General features: G+C 48.1%; 1 protein-coding gene across 3 annotated transcripts in view; it reads left to right on the top strand.

Moving 5' to 3' along the window:
- The window catches only part of TRIOBP (TRIO and F-actin binding protein), a 199,991-nt gene that overhangs the window by 17,175 nt on the left and 164,173 nt on the right, over positions 1 to 18,643 (top strand). For all 3 annotated transcript variants that reach the window (XM_030207982.1, XM_030207974.1, XM_030207993.1), the window contains exons 5-6: positions 15 to 124; positions 7,764 to 8,340. In XM_030207982.1, the coding sequence (XP_030063842.1) occupies positions 15 to 124; positions 7,764 to 8,340 (687 nt within the window). The remainder of the gene's footprint in view (positions 1 to 14; positions 125 to 7,763; positions 8,341 to 18,643) is intronic.

Consider the following 18,643-nt stretch of genomic DNA (forward strand, 5'->3'; position numbering starts at 1 on the left):
TTCTTTCCTCCCAGACAAAGGAGGCTGTTTTCACATTGTCGGCAATGACGTCAGGTATTCGGAGGAATTGGATTGAGGCATTGAGGAAAAATGTTCGTCCTACTGGTGGACCAGATGTTACCAAGTATGCCACTCAAAAGTATCCCATGTCACATACATGCACAGTAATTTACTAAATTTCTAGCTAGCATGCTTTTTCCTTATTTGCTGCTGTTGAAGGTGTGAATACTAGCAAGTTCTTCTGTGATTGTTCTTCTGTGAAGAATAATTTCTTTAAAGGCTGCCTATATATCTTAGTCTTAAAGCAGACATAACCATGTTGCCCCCTGACTCAACTCCTGTGTGTGGGCTTGGTATATTTTTATTCCTGGTACTTCACAAAAGCTTTACAGAAGAAGTTGCTGTATTAAATTCATGTAAAAATGTCTTGCCTATATGAGCATGCCCTTTGTAGTTTGTCCAGATCTTGTCCTTGTTGGCAGTACGCCAGTATTTGAGCAGCCTGTGTTTTCTCTAGAGCAGTGGTTCTAAAATCCTGACTGGCTTGGTGTGTCCTGAGGATTGGGTTGAGGATACCCATAATGAATATGCATGAGATGTTTGCACACACTGCCTCTACTATATGCAAATCCTATCTCGTGCATGCTCATTGTGGATATCTTGAAAACCAGACTGAATTGTTGTGTTCTGAGGATTGAGTTTTCTGCTCTAGAGAGATTACATGGCTCTTGGCGGATTTGGTGTAATGTGTGCTGAATTGTACCTTGGGTGAAATGAGATCAGGATACTTTAAATAGACAAGGGGACTGGGAAGAGAACTCTAGTTAGCTGAGTTCCTACAGAGACCACCACCTGTCAAGACGAGTGGAGAGGGCGGAACAGGCAAGCAGTGCAGCATAGGGTTAGACCCCTCTTCAAGAGGAGGAATAGGGAACAATATAACATTTGTATTAGGAAACAAGGGTGACATGAAATGAAGCAGAGAGCCTGATTGAGGGGCGAATGTAAATTGATGGGAAACATAATTTGTGGATAGTTTGAGAAAACTGAAGCAGGAAATGGAGGCTATGGGAGAAAGTGATACATGCTGTGGAAGTAAACATGCAAAAAAGGAACGGGAATTTTTTGTAACATTAATGCAAGTTCTCCGAGGACAAGCAGGCTGCTTGTTCTCACTGATGGGTGACGTCCACGGCAGCCCCTCCAATCGGAATCTTCACTAGCAAAGTCCTTTGCTAGCCCTCGCGCGCACCGCGCATGCGCGGCCGTCTTCCCGCCCGAAACCGGCTCGAGCCGGCCAGTCTTCTTTCGTCCGCACTCGGTACGGTCGTGTTTTCGCCGTGTCGAGCCCCGGAGAGTCGACCTCGCGCGTCCTTTTTCGACGTGTTTTCTTTGGAAAATCCTAAAAACTGTTTCGGAAGTGCTCCGGAAGCCCTCTTGGGTTTCGTGTGCCCCTTCCCGTATTTTTCAGGTTTTGCCCCGGTAAGTTTTCTTTCGTTGTCGGGGTAGGCCTCTCTTCGGCCTCGGTCGAGATTTTTCTCCCTCAAACTTTTGGTGCTCACTTCCGTCATTTCGGATTTTGATTTCGCCGGCGTGATTTTTCCGCCCATGACATCGAAGCCTTCCAGCGGCTTCAAAAAGTGCACCCAGTGCGCCCGGGTAATCTCGCTCACTGATAGGCACTCGTCGTGTCTTCAGTGTCTGGGGGCCGAGCACCATCCTCAGACCTGTAGTCTGTGTTCCCTGTTACAAAGGCGGACTCAGGTAGCGAGATTGGCCCAGTGGAACGTTTTGTTCTCGGGCTCTTCGTCGGCATCGACACCGGGGTCATCGAGTGCATCGACGTCGTCAGCGTCCAGACCTTCATCCTCGGCCGCCAGTGCATCGAGGCATCGGCCCTCTGCATCGGCGCCGAGACATCGGATAGCTGCATCGACGTCGGTGGTACCGGGACCTCGTCTGCTGATGTCGTCGGACGGTGGTGCATCGTCAGGAGTGAAGGTGAGGGCTGTCCATTCCCCTGCTGGTGGCGGTGAGCCTTCGGGTGGGTCTCCCCCTACCCTGAGGGCTCCTGCGGTACAGCCCCCCTGAGATCGACCTCCTTCGACCTCGGCCCCGAGGAAGCGATGGCTGGATTCTACGTCCTCCTCGTCGGTGCCGGGGAGCTCCGGTGACATGCTTCGGAAGAAGTCGAAGAAGCATCGACACCGGTCTCCTCCCCGCGTCGGCACCGAGAGCTCTGGGTCGCCGAGGGAGTCAGCACCCAGCAGGCATCGGCACCGAGAGGACCGCTCACCCTCTGTTCAGGAGGTGTCGATGCGCTCCACTCTGGACAGCCCGGAACAGCCTCCACGCCCGGAACAGGTTCTGACGTCGACGCCTGCATCGACCTCTATGCCTTTCTCTGCAGCCGCTCTGAACGAGAGCCTCCGGGCCGTTCTCCCAGGGATTCTGGGAGAGCTGTTGCGCCCTACCCCTCCGGTACCGGCGGTGCTTGCGCCACCGGTACCGTCGAGCGTGGCGCCGGCTGGCCCATCGCCCGGGGTGAGGTCCCCGACGTCGGTACCGCGTGCGGTGCCGACTGCGGCCACCTCCCAGGAAGGCTCCCCGACTACGTCGGCGGAGGGAGCTTCGCCGATGCGGGCCAGGGAGTCTACCTCTCGACGCCCCCATCGTGGACGTGGCTCCACTGAGTCGAGCCGGGCGAGGTTGCAGACACAGGTTCGTGAACTTGTGTCTGACACCGAAGGTGAGGCCTCGTGGGAGGAAGAGGAGGACCCCAGATATTTCTCTGACGAGGAGTCTGAGGGTCTTCCTTCTGATCCCACTCCCTCCCCTGAAAGACAGCTTTCTCCTCCTGAGAGTCTGTCTTTCGCTTCCTTTGTCCGGGAGATGTCTACGGCCATCCCCTTCCCTGTGGTTGTGGAGGACGAGCCCAGGGCTGAAATGTTTGAGCTCCTGGACTATCCTTCTCCACCTAAGGAAGCGTCCACTGTTCCCTTGCACCATGTCCTGAAAAAGACATTGCTTGCGAACTGGACCAAACCATTAAGTAATCCCCACATTCCCAAGAAGATCGAGTCCCAGTACCGGATTCATGGGGACCCAGAGCTGATGCGCACTCAGTTGCCTCACGACTCTGGAGTTGTGGATCTGGCCCTAAAGAAGGCTAAGAGTTCTAGGGAGCATGCTTCGGCGCCCCCGGGCAAAGACTCTAGAACCTTAGACTCCTTTGGGAGGAAGGCCTACCATTCTTCTATGCTCGTGGCCAAAATCCAGTCTTACCAGCTCTACACGAGCATACACATGCGGAACAATGTGTGGCAGTTGGCGGGCTTGGTTGATGCGCTTCCCCCGGAGCAAGCCAAGCCTTTTCAGGAGGTGGTCAGGCAGCTGAAGGCGTGCAGAAAATTCCTGGCCGGAGGGGTGTATGACACCTTTGATGTTGCGTCCAGGGCCGCTGCTCAAGGTGTGGTGATGCGCAGGCTCTCATGGCTGCGTGCCTCCGACCTGGAGAATAGACTCCAGCAGCGGATTGCGGACTCGCCTTGCCGTGCGGACAATATTTTTGGAGAGAAGGTCGAGCAGGTGGTAGAGCATCTCCACCAGCGGGATACCGCATTCGACAAGTTCTCCTGCCGGCAGCCTTCAGCATCTACCTCTACAGGTAGAAGATTTTTTGGGGGAAGGAGGACTGTTCCCTACTCTTCTGGCAAGCATAGGTACAATCCTCCTTCTCGACAGCCTGCGGCCCAGGCTAAGCCCCAGCGCGCTCGCTCTCGTCAGCAGCGTGCGCCTCAGCGAGGCCCCGCGGCTCCCCAGCAAAAGCAAGGGGCGAGCTTTTGACTGGCTCCAGCAGAGCATAGCCGACATCCAAGTGTCAGTGCCGGGCGACCTGCCGGTCGGGGGGAGGTTGAAAGCTTTTCACCAAAGGTGGCCTCTCATAACCTCCGATCAGTGGGTTCTGCAAATAGTCCGGCAAGGATACACCCTAAATTTGGCCTCAAAACCTCCAAATTGTCCACCGGGAGCTCAGTCTTACAGCTTCCAGCACAAGCAGGTACTTGCAGAGGAACTCTCCGCCCTTCTCAGCGCCAATGCGGTCGAGCCCGTGCCATCCGGGCAAGAAGGGCTGGGATTCTATTCCAGGTACTTCCTTGTGGAAAAGAAAACAGGGGGGATGCGTCCCATCCTAGACCTAAGGGCCCTGAACAAATATCTCGTAAAAGAAAAGTTCAGGATGCTTTCCCTGGGCACCCTCCTTCCCATGATTCAGGAAAACGATTGGCTATGCTCTCTGGACTTGAAGGATGCCTATACACACATCCCGATACTGCCAGCTCACAGACAGTATCTGCGATTTCAGCTGGGCACACGTCACTTCCAGTACTGTGTGCTACCCTTTGGGCTCGCCTCTGCGCCCAGGGTGTTCACAAAGTGCTTGGCTGTAGTAGCAGCAGCACTTCGCAGGCTGGGGGTGCACGTGTTCCCATATCTCGACGATTGGCTGGTGAAGAACACGTCCAAGACAGGAGCCCTGCAGTCCATGCAGATGACTATTCGCCTCCTGGAGCTACTGGGGTTTGTGATAAATTACCCAAAGTCCCATCTTCTTCCAGCACAGAGACTCGAATTCATAGGAGCTCTGCTGGATTCTCGGACGGCTCGCGCCTATCTCCCAGAGGCGAGAGCCAACAACTTGCTGTCCCTCGTCTCGCGGGTGCGAGCGTCCCAGCAGATCACAGCTCGGCAGATGTTGAGATTGCTGGGCCACATGGCCTCCACAGTTCATGTGACTCCCATGGCCCGCCTTCACATGAGATCTGCTCAATGGACCCTAGCTTCTCAGTGGTTTCAGGCTGCTGGGGATCTAGAAGACGTGATCCACCTGTCCACGAGTTTTCTCGAATCCCTGTATTGGTGGACGATTTGGTCCAATTTGACTCTGGGACGTCCTTTCCAAATTCCTCAGCCACAAAAAGTGCTGACCACGGATGCGTCTCTCCTGGGATGGGGAGCTCATGTCGATGGGCTTCACACCCAAGGAAGCTGGTCCCTCCAGGAACGCGATCTACAGATCAATCTTCTGGAGTTGCGAGCGATCTGGAACGCTCTGAAGGCTTTCAGAGATCGGCTGTCCCACCAAATTATCCAAATTCAGTCAGACAACCAGGTTGCCATGTACTATGTCAACAAGCAGGGGGGCACCGGATCTCGCCCCCTGTGTCAGGAAGCCGTCAGCATGTGGCTCTGGGCTCGCCGTCACGGCATGGTGCTCCAAGCCACATATCTGGCAGGCGTAAACAACAGTCTGGCCGACAGACTGAGCAGGATTATGCAACCTCACGAGTGGTCGCTCAACTCCCGAGTGGTGCGCCAGATCTTCCAAGCGTGGGGCACCCCCTTGGTGGATCTCTTCGCATCTCGAGCAAACCACAAAGTCCCTCAGTTCTGTTCCAGGCTTCAGGCCCCCGGCAGACTGGCATCGGATGCCTTCCTCCTGTTTTGGGGGGGAGGGCCTGCTGTATGCTTATCCTCCCATTCCTCTGGTGGGGAAGACTTTGTTGAAACTCAAGCAAGACCGAGGCACCATGATTCTGATTGCTCCGTCAAATCTGGTTCCCTCTTCTTCTGGAGTTGTCCTCCGAAGAACCGTGGAGATTGGAGTGTTTTCCGACCCTCATCACACAGGACGAAGGGGCTCTTCTGCATCCCAGCCTCCGGTCCCTGGCTCTCACGGCCTGGATGTTGAGAGCGTAGACTTTGCCTCTTTGGGTCTGTCAGAGGGTGTCTCCCGTATCTTGCTTGCTTCCAGGAAAGATTCCACTAAGAGGAGTTACTTCTTTCTATGGAGGAGGTTTGCCGTCTGGTGTGACAGCAAGGCCTTAGATCCTCGCTCTTGTCCTACACAGACCCTGCTTGAATACCTTCTGCACTTGTCTGAGTCTGGTCTCAAGACCAACTCTGTAAGGGTTCACCTTAGTGCAATCAGTGCATACCATTACCGTGTGGAAGGTAAGCCGATCTCGGGACAGCCTTTAGTTGTTCGCTTCATGAGAGGTTTGCTTTTGTCAAAGCCCCCTGTCAAGCCTCCTACAGTGTCATGGGATCTCAATGTCGTTCTCACCCAGCTGATGAAACCTCCTTTTGAGCCACTGGATTCCTGCCATCTGAAGTACTTGACCTGGAAGGTCATTTTCTTGGTGGCAGTTACTTCAGCTCGTAGAGTCAGTGAGCTTCAGGCCCTGGTAGCCCAGGCCCCTTACACTAAATTTCATCATAACAGAGTAGTCCTCCGCACTCACCCTAAGTTCTTGCCAAAGGTCGTGTCGGAGTTCCATCTGAACCAGTCAATTGTCTTGCCAACATTTTTTCCCCGTCCTCATTCCTGCCCTGCTGAACGTCAGCTGCACACATTGGACTGCAAGAGAGCATTGGCCTTCTACCTGGAGCGGACACAGCCCAACAGACAGTCCGCCCAATTGTTTGTTTCTTTTGATCCCAATAGGAGGGGAGTGGCTGTAGGGAAACGCACCATATCCAATTGGCTAGCAGATTGCATTTCCTTCACTTACGCCCAGGCGGGGCTGACTCTTGAGGGTCATGTCACGGCTCATAATGTTAGAGCCATGGCTGCGTCGGTAGCCCACTTGAAGTCAGCCTCTATTGAAGAAATTTGCAAAGCTGCGACGTGGTCATCTGTCCACACATTCACATCTCATTACTGCCTGCAGCAGGATACCCGACGCGACAGTCGGTTCGGGCAGTCAGTTCTTCAGAACCTGTTTGGGCTTTAGGATCCAACTCCACCCCCCGAGGGCCCTGTTTGTTCTGTTCCAGGCTACACTCTCAGTTAGTTGGTAAATTTTTTAGGTCAATCTCAGTTATGTCCTCGCCGTTGCGAGGCCCAATTGACCATGGTTGTTGTTTTGAGTGAGCCTGGGGGCTAGGGATACCCCATCAGTGAGAACAAGCAGCCTGCTTGTCCTCGGAGAAAGCGAATGCTACATACCTGTAGAAGGTATTCTCCGAGGACAGCAGGCTGATTGTTCTCACAAACCCGCCCGCCTCCCCTTTGGAGTTGAGTCTTCCCTTGTTTCTCTTTTGCTACATACGAGACTGGCCGGCTCGAGCCGGTTTCGGGCGGGAAGACGGCCACGCATGCGCGGTGCGCGCGGGCGCGCAAGGGCTAGCAAAGGACTTTGCTAGTGAAGATTCCGATTGGAGGGGCTGCCGTGGACGTCACCCATCAGTGAGAACAATCAGCTTGCTGTCCTCGGAGAATACCTTCTACAGGTATGTAGCATTCGCTTTGTCAGCAGGTCGATGCAGAAATTTACAACATTTTAAGGGAAAAGAAAATCATTAAGAGTGAACTTGCAAAAGGTGACTAGAGCTTCACAAATGCTAGGTGGTGGATGGTTTGCAGAAGCAGGATGCTGACGTGAATAATGGTCCAACAGTTAGTATTCCTAAATAGATTCTTCTGCTAGGAGCAGCATTTACAGATTGTCTGTTTTCCGTGAATTCTTTTCCTTCAGACTAAGTCTTTGGAGAGAGCATCCAGAGCTGTCCTTAGGCCTGGATTTCCTGGTGCTGGATATCTTATGCCATGTCTGCCATTCTCTTGCTTTCTGCCCTCATGTTTCCCAGGTGCTGCCCATTGATGTTCGTTTTCTACTCTCTCCTCTCCCCCCCCCCCCCTTCCCCTTCATTGGCCGCCTCATCTTCATCTCATATGTGCATCTTTGTTTTGGTTCTAGGCTGTCTGACAGTAACAAAGAAAACTCATTCCGAAGTTACAGCTCTCAGAAGGTTCTGGTTAGATCAGAGGAGCCACGGCTGCCTCCGGGGTCAGAGGTCATCACCCGGAATGCAAACAAGAAGTTGGACTCACCAAGCCAACGCCAGACACCGTTCAGTTATGTGGAGCTGGCTCCGTTACAACAGGGACCCTTGAGTCAGGAAAACTCCCAGCGTTCCCGAACAGCCTTGCGAGCCCCAGACAGCTCAAGCAAGTTGGAAGAGTTGGAACGGGAGCAAGGGATCCGTTCGGAGGAGAGGCGCAAGTGGTTTGAGGGCCCTGTCACTGGGGGAACCAAACAGGACGAAGCATGGGGTGATCTTCTCAGAAAGGTGGGGGACTGTAGTTTAATGAATTCCTCCCTCTCAGGGGAGCAGAGACAAAAGCTGAATGAAGAAATTGAGAAGAAATGGTTGGAGCTGGAGCGTCTGCCATTGAGAGAGTCTAAGCAGATCCCATTAACTGCCCTCTTGGGCCAGGGCAGAGGGAGCATAAGAAACGCCTCAGGAGAATCGAGAGAACTGTTTGAAAAAGAGGTAAGAGGGCTTTTCCCCTTCCATTTTGTTGTCGTGTGGGTAGCAGAATGGGATAGGCCACAGGTGCCAATTGGCACTGCCAGTTTTTTGTATCGCACAGGGAGATATGGGGGGAGGGGGAGGTTTGAGGCGGCTTCCTTGTTTTACCCTACCAAGCAAAAATGTTCTGCTGTCCCCTCTCCGTCTATATATACATATGAAGAACTGTTTTAACATGACTGGATTGTAGCACTGAGCATTGGTGTAGGTATAAAGGTAGATATAATTATTTTTTTTTTAAAGGGTATTCTCCTTGGCAGTCAAAACCTTTTGGGGTTTCCACTACTTGAGGAATGTAATTCATGATTAGCATGCCTTGGTGTAGCTTAACCTGAGGTTACTGAATTCTTTCTTTTGAGGGGGGGTGTGAATCTCCTAAGAACATAAGGATAGCTATACTACTACTACTGGGTTAAATTGATGGCCAGTCTAACACTTTATCTTGTTTCCAACAGTTGCTAATCCAGGTCACAAGTACCTGGTGGAATCCCAAATAGCAGCACGATTCTGCTTTTTCCTGTAGCCAGTACTTCCACTGAAAAATAAAAAGGAGTGGTCAGACAAGGGACATCATTGCTGTCCATACCTCTTCCTTTTGAGGTACTTGTTCTATACTCATTGTCACGAAATGCCTATCCACCTGCCTGGGGTTACCCCGCAGCCACTTAGAGGGTCTATCCCCAGCACAACTCAGGTCTGCCTGCACCTGCCGCTTGTGCTGTACACTAGCAGTTTCCTTCCACCGACTGGGTCACAACCGCCTCTGGGCGACTCGCCTGCTCTCCAGTTATTCTCAGTGATTTCTAGGTTACTGGAGCCACACTCCTAGTGGTCCCACAGTTCCTAGAAAGCACTTGCAGACCCAACACACAGACCACCAGGATTCTTTCAGTCCATACAGCAGAGTCAACAAACTAAACGGGTTTATTGTCACACTGGAACAATGAACAAAAAATGTGCAATCAGCAAACAATAACAGGTAACTGAAATATGGATCAAGTATAATACTAACTAAACATCTGTATACTGTCTAGTACCTGGGAAGGTCAGGACATATAATTCACTGAGCCTCAGGAAAGAGATCTGTCTCTTTCCTCCCGGGATAAGACTGAAGCAACAATCAGCAACAGCTACTGGGTAATTTCAAACTCCAATCAGAGCCCAGTCAACAAGATTTCAAATATATACTGCTTCTTGCTTCCTGTTTGTGTCAAACTAAAGAAATAACAGTTCTCTGTAAAATCTTTACAGCAAAGAAACACCTTCTGGCCAAATAGGAGGAATACACTTCAGAGCATAATAAATTATGGAAAATATCAAATACATTTTACAGGCTTAAAATACACTGTTTCTTCACCCCCCCCCCCTTAAGAGAGATACCCTGGACTGCGGCCTCTACAGACTGCTGATTGGGTCTTGATAGTTCATTGTCAAGGCGGTTCTCTCTTTTCCTTCCTGGAGAGGCCGTCAGCTTTGCCATGTTCATGTTCCGGTGCTTATAACAGAATTATTATTATTTTTTTTTACCACACTCTGTACATACTAGCAGTTTTAATTCTGCATGCTTCACTTTGTGAATAGTGAGGAGTATCTTCTGACAGAAATTTTTACCACACTCGGCACATGTGAAGGGTTTTACTCCTGTGTGTATTCTCTGGTGCTTTGTTAGCTGTGACTTCTGAGTAATGCTTTTTCTACATTCAGTGCATGTAAACAGTTTCTTCCCTGAAGGGATTCTGTGCTGTTTTGACAATAATTTCCGGAAACTGAAACTTTCACACTTCGTACTTGAAACTGGTCTCTCTCCTGGGTGAAATTTTGCATTTCATGTGGAGCTTTCTTCCTGGTTGAAGCGACTGTCATAACCAGGACATGGAAGTTATTCCATTTTCATTGTTTTTCTGATATTCTGTAATGTTTATTGATACAGCTTTTTCCATATTCTATACACATATATTCCAGTTTCTTTATTATTTTTCGGGTGTTGCATTAGCTCCTTTTTCATACTGAAGTCTTATACTTAGAGCATGCAAAATGTGTCTCTTGTATATGTTTCCTGTTCTAGTTCCTCTTTTGACTGAAAGTTTTTTCAGTCTGTACATTTAAATAGTCTCTCTTCAGTGTCGGATCCTTTTGATAATATCTCTAAGGTCAGGTATGGGTTCACTATCCTGACACTCTTCTGGTAGGATACACACAGCTAGCACCATAGCTATATGATTTGTATAGACCTTTAATATATTTACATGAAAGGTATGCTGCTTTCTGTCTTGAGTCCATAGATGTAACATAATTTGTATCTTTCAGGCATCATGACTTTGTAAGGTCCCACCCAATTAGCTTGAAGTTTATTCTGATGAACTGGGAGTAAAACAAGTACCTGCTGGCCTTCCTAAAATGCTCTATTTCGGGTCTTATGATCATACCAGGTCTTTTGTTTAGTCTGGGCTGCCTGCAAGTTATATCTGACAAACCCACAAGTTCTTCTAATCTCTGCCGCATATTAACTAGATATTCAATTACAGGGGGTGTCTGAGGTATCAACTTTCCCCTCCCAATGTTCTCTTATTAGATCAAGGGACCCTCTCACCTTCCTGCCATAAAGTAACTCAAATGGGGAGAGCCCTATAGACCCCTGAGGTGCTTCTCTGTATGCAAATGGTAGGTAGAGCAAGTATTTCTCGCAATCATAGTCTCCTGTTTCTGTGAAAGTCTTTAACGTGTGCTTTAATGTACCATTAAATCTCTTCATCAACCCATTAGTTTCAGGGTGATATGGTGTGATATGTACAGATTTCACTCCACAGTGTGCCCACAGATTCTGGATCAACTCTGACATAAATTGTGTCCCTTGGACTGAGAGTATTTCTCGTGAGTATCCTACCCGGGAAAATATTTCTAGCAGGGCAGTGACAATTTTCTCGGACTATATGGAGGATAAGGCTACTGCTTCAGGATATCTGGTAGCAAAGTCCACCACTGTCAATATATATCTTTTCCTAGTCCGGCTAGGGACAGCTAGAGGCCCCACTATATCCATAGCTATTCTCTCAAAGGGCTAACGGATATTAGGTAAAGGTTTCAGGGGAGCTCAATGGTGGTCTTGGGCCTTGCCCACTCTTTGGAACCCATCACAGGTTCAACAGTAGCCAGCTACAGCTCAAGATACTCCTGACCAATAGACGTTCTGGGTCAATCTAGTGTGTGTCATCCCCTAATATCCTGCTAGTGGAATATCATGTGCAATCTGTAGAAGTTGTTCTCTGTATGCCCTGGGCACTCTAAGATTGCTTGCCTGGTGTCTAGGGCCTATTAGGATCAGCAGGATCAGTCTCTCTATACAACAAGCCCCTTTTCCTTAGGATACGGTCTTTTTTTTATTTTTTATTTTTATCATTTTGCTTAATTACATTCAGATTTATCACATAAATGTAAGGGAAAACAGAAATTAATATTAAAAAAGAAAACACTTTCTCCCACCAATATATATTACATAATCGTCCACAACTGGGAGATCCAAGATCAGGAAAACAATCTCAAAGAAAATAAGAAAAACTCAAAATGGTTAATCTTACAATTCACTTTTTCTGAGGGAGGAAGGTTAATCTGTAATTGCAGCCGGTACAGGGTAACTAAAAGAAGTTGCTGCAGAGGGTTCTTCATCTCTTCTTTCAACTCCACAAACTCTTGTAATTTCTTAGGTTCAACAAATAAGTAATTATTAAAATTCAAAGAAATAGAACACTTACAAGGGAATCGCACTAGGAAGGTTCCACTTAGGGCAATGATCTTTGGCTTAAAAGCCAAGAGTTCACACCTCCTAGTCTGCGATTCCCCTGATAAGTCAGGAAATATATTTATCTTTGAACCCAAAAAACTATCAACCATATGTCGGAAATACAATTTCAAAACATTATTCCTATCTAAATCAAAGGCGAAAGTCACTAGTAATATAGCTTTTCCAAAATATCAATGAAGTTCACATCTCTTTTCTCTAATAAAGAAGATTATTTAGGGGAAATATAAATCGCTTTAGACACCGGAGGGTGGCTATCAGAAAATGTTTGCAAATTATCAGAGAAATATTTCTTCAACAGTTCAATAAAAGAAAAAATTCCATAGTCAAAGTCTCTATTTTTATGTGTTGGACTTCCACTTTGTTAGATAAGTATTGATATAAATTCTTTAATTCACATGTTTATTCCTGAAAAATTTTAAACATCTGAAGAAGGAAGTTATTCACACTCTGCAGCGCTTCTCATAATGCGTCCATTATGACATTTTTTGGCTTCACCAGGTCCAATTTCTCCACAGAAACCGCTCCAGATATCTTCGGGGGGGGGGGGGGGGGGGGGGAGAGAACTCACTCTCCAATCCCCCAATTGGTTTATTATCCGGAGTCGATGCTGCGCCAGGACCTCCTAGGGTCGCGTGAAAATCCTAACCCACTTTGGGCGTTTCCACTGTCGACCTCCATAGCGAAGCGTTACTGTTTCCGGGTCTTGGAGGGGTCGTGCCAACAGGGGGATTCAAAGTCACTCCCTCTCCACTGAGATTCGGCAATAAAGCCTTGCTGGTCCCCGAAGCAGGAACCGATATCCCCGACGTTATGACCCCGAATCTCTCCAAAGTAGGCTGAGAAGTGGTGGGAACCCCAGCCGTGTTCGAGGAGGATGACACCACAGCTTTACCTTTTCTGTTCCCCATTCTCTGGGGAGCGCGCCTACGTCTTCAGGTATTCTGGCATAAAACGCGAACTCAACTAACGTACGTCCTCCCTCAACGCCATCTCGGATCCTCCAGTTTGGGATACTCTTTGTCTGGTTTCTCCTCAGAGACCTGTCTGATATGGGTAACCCTACTGCACAGCCCTCTGAGTCATTGAAACACTGAAGCCCCTCCACCCCGACAATGTGGTGTCCCTTCGGAGGGGTAGGATACGGTCTTTACTAGCACTGTGCTTCCTGAAAAGCATGTTTGTCCTATATCTGGAAGCGTCTCTTCTAGTGACTCTGACAAATGAGGATCGTCAGTCTGATGAATAGGTATGTTAGTTAAGTCAGGCTGTTCCATACTCATGGCCCGAGTCACCTCTGGAACTGGTACTTCTGGAAGCGCTGGAGTGCCTCTTGTTGCTTGGTCCACTGGTCCCACCTGGACTGACTCAGGATCTGGAACTGGAGAGGTGATCTCTGCTGCTTCTGCTTGTTGGGCCTCCCTGGTCTGACTCGAGTCACCATAGTGGAAATGCTCCGCTATCAAAGGTAATGTTCATTGGACCCATGTTGGTCCCACACAGAATTGGTACCGGTATTTTTCATTATTCCTACTTCTCTGTATCCAGGCTTGGTACCCCAATCCAGGAATACTCGAGCAATGGGTACATTCTCTCTGGATCCATTCACTAGCACTGTCTCTGCAGTGCGCCCTGATAGAATAGCATCTTCCGACACTAGCTCTGGTTGTAACAGTCATGCTAGAGCCAGTGTCCACAAGCCCAGCTACCTGGGTCTGATTCACAGTTACTGAGGTACTGTAGTGTTGTGGAAACCCATCTGCTTCCTTGCTTGATGAATTGTCAGTAACTGTTTGTGCTGCAGCAACTGCATGGGCCTCTTTCGTGGGACTGGTGCCACCCACGAAAGCTGCCAGCTTTGGTGCAGGAACTGGAATGCTCTTTAGTGCAGACTTGGGATAATCTTGGAAATACGCTTGAAATATCCTGTACGCCCACACTGGAAACGAGGACGTTTATGCCTAAAGTCTTTAGGTTTTTGGGGAACACTGGAGGGTTTGCTGCCAGTCTCTGAGGTTGCAGGGATATTTGGCTTAGCGCCCTGTCTGCTCTTAGATACATTTTGATCTGAAAGCGATTGAATAGCAAGCAGATGAAGTCCAAACCAGCGAAGGAGAGGGAGAAAGGGAAATACGGTGAATTAAAGATGGCGGACAGACACGCGCCACCTTCTTCTCCAACCACGGAGATACGAGCCACGGTGGAGCACACTATCGTCATACAGTGCCAGCTAATCCTGGATAAGATTGGAGGGTGGCCAATGTAACGCCGATTTTTAAAAAAGGTTCCAGGGGAGATCCAGGAAATTATAGACCGGTGAGTCTGACGTCGGTGCCGGGGAAAATGGTAGAGGCTATTATCAAAAACAAAATTACTGAGCACATCCAAGGACATGGATTACTGAGACCCAAGTCAGCACGGCTTTTGTGTGTGGAAATCTTGCCTGACCAATTTACTTCAATTCTTTGAAGGAGTAAACAAACAAGTGGACAAAGGGGAGCCGGTTGATATTGTGTATCTGGATTTTCAAAAGGCGGTTGACAAGGTACCTCATGAAAGGCTACAGAGGAAATTGGAGGGTCATGGGATAGGAGGAAATGTCCTATTGTGGTTGAAGGATAGGAAACAGAGAGTGGGGTTAAATGGGCAGTATTCACAATGGAGAAGGGTAGTTAGTGGGGTTCCTCAGGGGTCTGTGCTAGGACCGCTGCTTTTTAATATATTTATAAATGATTTAGAGATGGGAGTAACTAGCGAGGTAGTTAAATTTGCTGATGACGCAAAGTTATTCAAAGTCGTTAACTTTCGACAGGATTGTGAAAAATTACAGAAGGACCTTACGAGACTGGGAGGCTGGGCGGCTAAATGGCAGATGACGTTTAATGTGAACAAGTGCAAGGTGATGCATGTGGGGAAAAAAGAACCCAAGTTATAGCTACGTCATGCAAGGTTCCACATTAGGAGCTACGGACCAAGAAAGTGATCTGGGTGTCGTCGTCGATAATACACTGAAACCTTTTGCTCAGTGTGCTGCTGTGGCTAGGAAAGAGAATAGAATGTTGGGTATTATTAGGAAAGGTATGGAAAACAGGTGTGAGGATGTTATAATGTCGTATCACTCCATGGTGCGACCGCACCTTGAGTATTGTGTTCAATTCTGGTCGCCGCATCTCAAGAAAGATATAGTAGATTTGGAAAAGGTGCAACGAAGGGCGACTAAAATGATAGCGGGGATGGGATGACTCCCCTATGAAGAAAGACTAAGGAGGCTAGGGCTTTTCAGCTTGGAGAAGAGACGGCTGAGGGGAGACATGATAGAGGTATATAAAATAATGAGTGGAGTGGAACAGGTGGATATGAAGCGTCTGTTCACGCTTTCCAAAAATACTAGGACTAGGGGGCATGCGATGAAACTACAGTGTAGGAAATTTGAAACAAATCGGAGAAAAGTTTTCTTCACCCAATGCATAATTAAACTCTGGAATTCGTTGCCGGAGAACGTGGTGAAGGCTGTTAGCTTGGCAGAGTTTAAAAAGGGGTTAGATGGTTTCCTAAAGGACAAGTCCATAAACCACTACTAAATGGACTTGGGAAAAATCCACAATTTCAGGAATAACATGTATAGAATGTACGTTTGGGAAGCTTGCCAGGTGCCCTTGGCCTGGATTGGCCGCTGTCGTGGACAGGATGCTGGGCTCTATGGACACTTGGTCTTTTCCCAGTGTGGCATTACTTTATGTACTTATGTAGGTAGTGAAAGTGTTTGTTTAGATGTTTTAATCCTTATTCAGTTGCTTGTTGTTCCACCTGTTCTATATCATCCACTGTTCTATTTCTGTGATAATAAATCCATTAGTTTATTAGCTCTGATGTTTTGGACTGAGAATCCTGGTGGTTTGTGTTTTGGGTCTGTGAGTGCTATCTAGGAACTGTGGCATCCCTGGGAGTGTGGCCCCAATGTCCTAGAAATCACCAGGGAATAACTTGAGTGGAAGAGTAGCCCAAAGGCGCAAGCGGGACCCAGTCGGTAGGAGGAAGGTGCAGTATAGAGCACATGCCCAGGTGCAGGTGGGCGTTAGCAATGCTGGGGATAGACCTTCAAGGTGGCTGTAGAGTTAACCCCAGGTGGGTGCTAGGCATTCTGTGACAGTTAACTTTGTATAACTCTGGGGAAGGTGGTTGTTGGGGCAGGGGAGTTTCAGTGGGATTGAATTTGTACCTCTTCGTCAATCTTCTATAAAAAGATTTCCAAATAAAATGTGTTTTCATATATAATATAAAAACATCAAGAAAAACAGACTTCAAGTTCCATAAAATTTAAAATAATTAACAAAAGGAAAACTAACCTCACTCCTTATCCCACCAGATCAGCCCACTTGTGGGTTATGTCCACCGACTAGCAGGTGGAGACAGAAAAAAGTAGTTCTTTGATATGTCCTATGGACCTATGAGGTCACTGTGCACTCATAGTAAGACAGTATTTGTCTCCAAGTGGATGGATGATGGGCTAACTGTGCAGCTCCTGAAAACTGGTTGTTACAATTCTTTTTATGGAGGCTTGCTATTCTGAGCCAGTTTTATTCTGAGCTCCAGTTGCTTGGATGATTTTTTTCTGAACCAGTATTTCTGCTGTTTATTTTGAGTTGGGAGTTCCCCTTGGGCTGCTTCTCCAGTTCTTACCTGGGTTTCAGTTGAGTTTGGGAGTGCCTGTTTGGCTCTAGCTCCTGTTTATTTGAAGAGAGAGACAAGTAGAACTGATGTATATCTCAGAAGTCCTAAGAGCCCGAGTCTCCTCCCCACCCCAAACACTGAAGTCTTCTTAGGAAGACATAGTGAGTGTTCTGTTTTATTTCTCTGAGGGCAAGCAGGCATACTATTGTTACATCTGTGTAACCAGTTTGGAGCTTATATCAAGCTGAAAAGAGCCTTGTAGAGTGAAAGGCTTGCTCCATTGTGCATACATGAGTGGCTTCCCACCTGCCTCGAGAGCAGCTCCGGGACTGCCAGTTCTTCTTCTTCTTTTTTTTTTTTTTTTTAACCGCGGTGGGGAGTGGATACCATTTTTCTCTGCCCCTTACTAGTCTGGTTTGGAAAGAGCTTGAGTGCTTTTCAGCTTTGTTTTTTTTTTTTGCTGTTTTTTCTTGTTTCCCATATTCAGGTTCTTCCCTTCCCTTATTGTTTTTTTAGTTTTTTTTTTTCCCGCTTCTATGTTTCCTTTCTTTTTCCGTGTCTCTAGGTCACATTTAGGCTTTGACTTTGGTTGGGTTCTCCCTTTATTTTTTTCTCTGGTACTTTGCCCATTTTTCGGCAACATCGAGTTGTTTGATTTGGCCACAGAAGTTTTTCCTTCCATGTCCACAAAAGTTCCCAGGGGGTTTAAGCACTGTTCCTGGTGCAATAGGACCATCTCTGGTAAAGACACCCATTCTTGGTGTCTTCATGGTTTGGGGCCTGATCATAGCCCTTACAACTATGTCCTGTGTCTTCGCATGAAGAAGAGGACTCAGTTGGCCAGACAGGCTCAACATGAGAACATTTTGGAGCATGGTCAGAATTGTCGGCATTGTGTTAAATCAGGAGCATCAGTTCGTATGATTTGTAGATACTGGGAGCAGTTGTGTATCGAGTAGGTCTCCACTTGTCTTGGCTGTCTCGGCGCTGACTGCTGTGCAGAGCTTCCAGGACCGACCTGTATCTGACCTGACCCCAAGGCGACAGGAGGATTCAGTGATGTCCTTGGCATCACGGAACCTTAATCAGCTTTGGGCAAAGGCCAAGATGCATCAGCATCGATCCCCTTCAACACATAGTACTGGGAGCTCTGGGGCGCTGAGAGATTCGGCACCTGAGAAGTGTTGGCACTGGGAAGACTGCTCACCCTCCATACAAGAGGTGCCAGTGCACTGGTCTCCATGCAGCCAGTACCGGTCTCGACCCCAGCAGTTCTGCAGACTGTCTCGGAGCTGAACCCCAGCCTTTCCCGGTGTAGTCCTTCGATGAGTGCATCCAGGCCTTGTTCCCTGAACTGCTGGCTTGCTTTACTTACTAGTGCATCGGCATCAAGGGTGCTTGCACCTGCCATTCCTCTAGTTGTGGCCCTTGGCCTTCAGTGAGGCCTTCTCGGGTGTTGCATGCAATCTTATCTCACAAACGCTTAAAAGATTCGCCAACTCTCACTGCAAACTAGATACATGCCCAAACAACCTCATGAAGTCGGCCCCTCAACAATTTATAACGGACCTAACAAACCACGTGAACTTCATGCTACAAAATGGACTCTTCCCAAGCGAGAAAGGTAATATTTTACTCACACCTATACCTAAGGATGCAAAGAAAAATGCTAATGAACTATAGACCAATAGCATCCATTCCCTTAATTACCAAAATAACAGAAGGTATCGTGACTAAACTCATAGAATATCTAAACAAGTTCTCAATATTACACGATTCCCAGTCAGGATTTCGCTC

This window comes from Microcaecilia unicolor, chromosome 1 (genome assembly GCF_901765095.1).
Source record: "Microcaecilia unicolor chromosome 1, aMicUni1.1, whole genome shotgun sequence".
In the NCBI taxonomy this organism is placed as follows: Eukaryota; Metazoa; Chordata; class Amphibia; order Gymnophiona; family Siphonopidae; genus Microcaecilia; species Microcaecilia unicolor.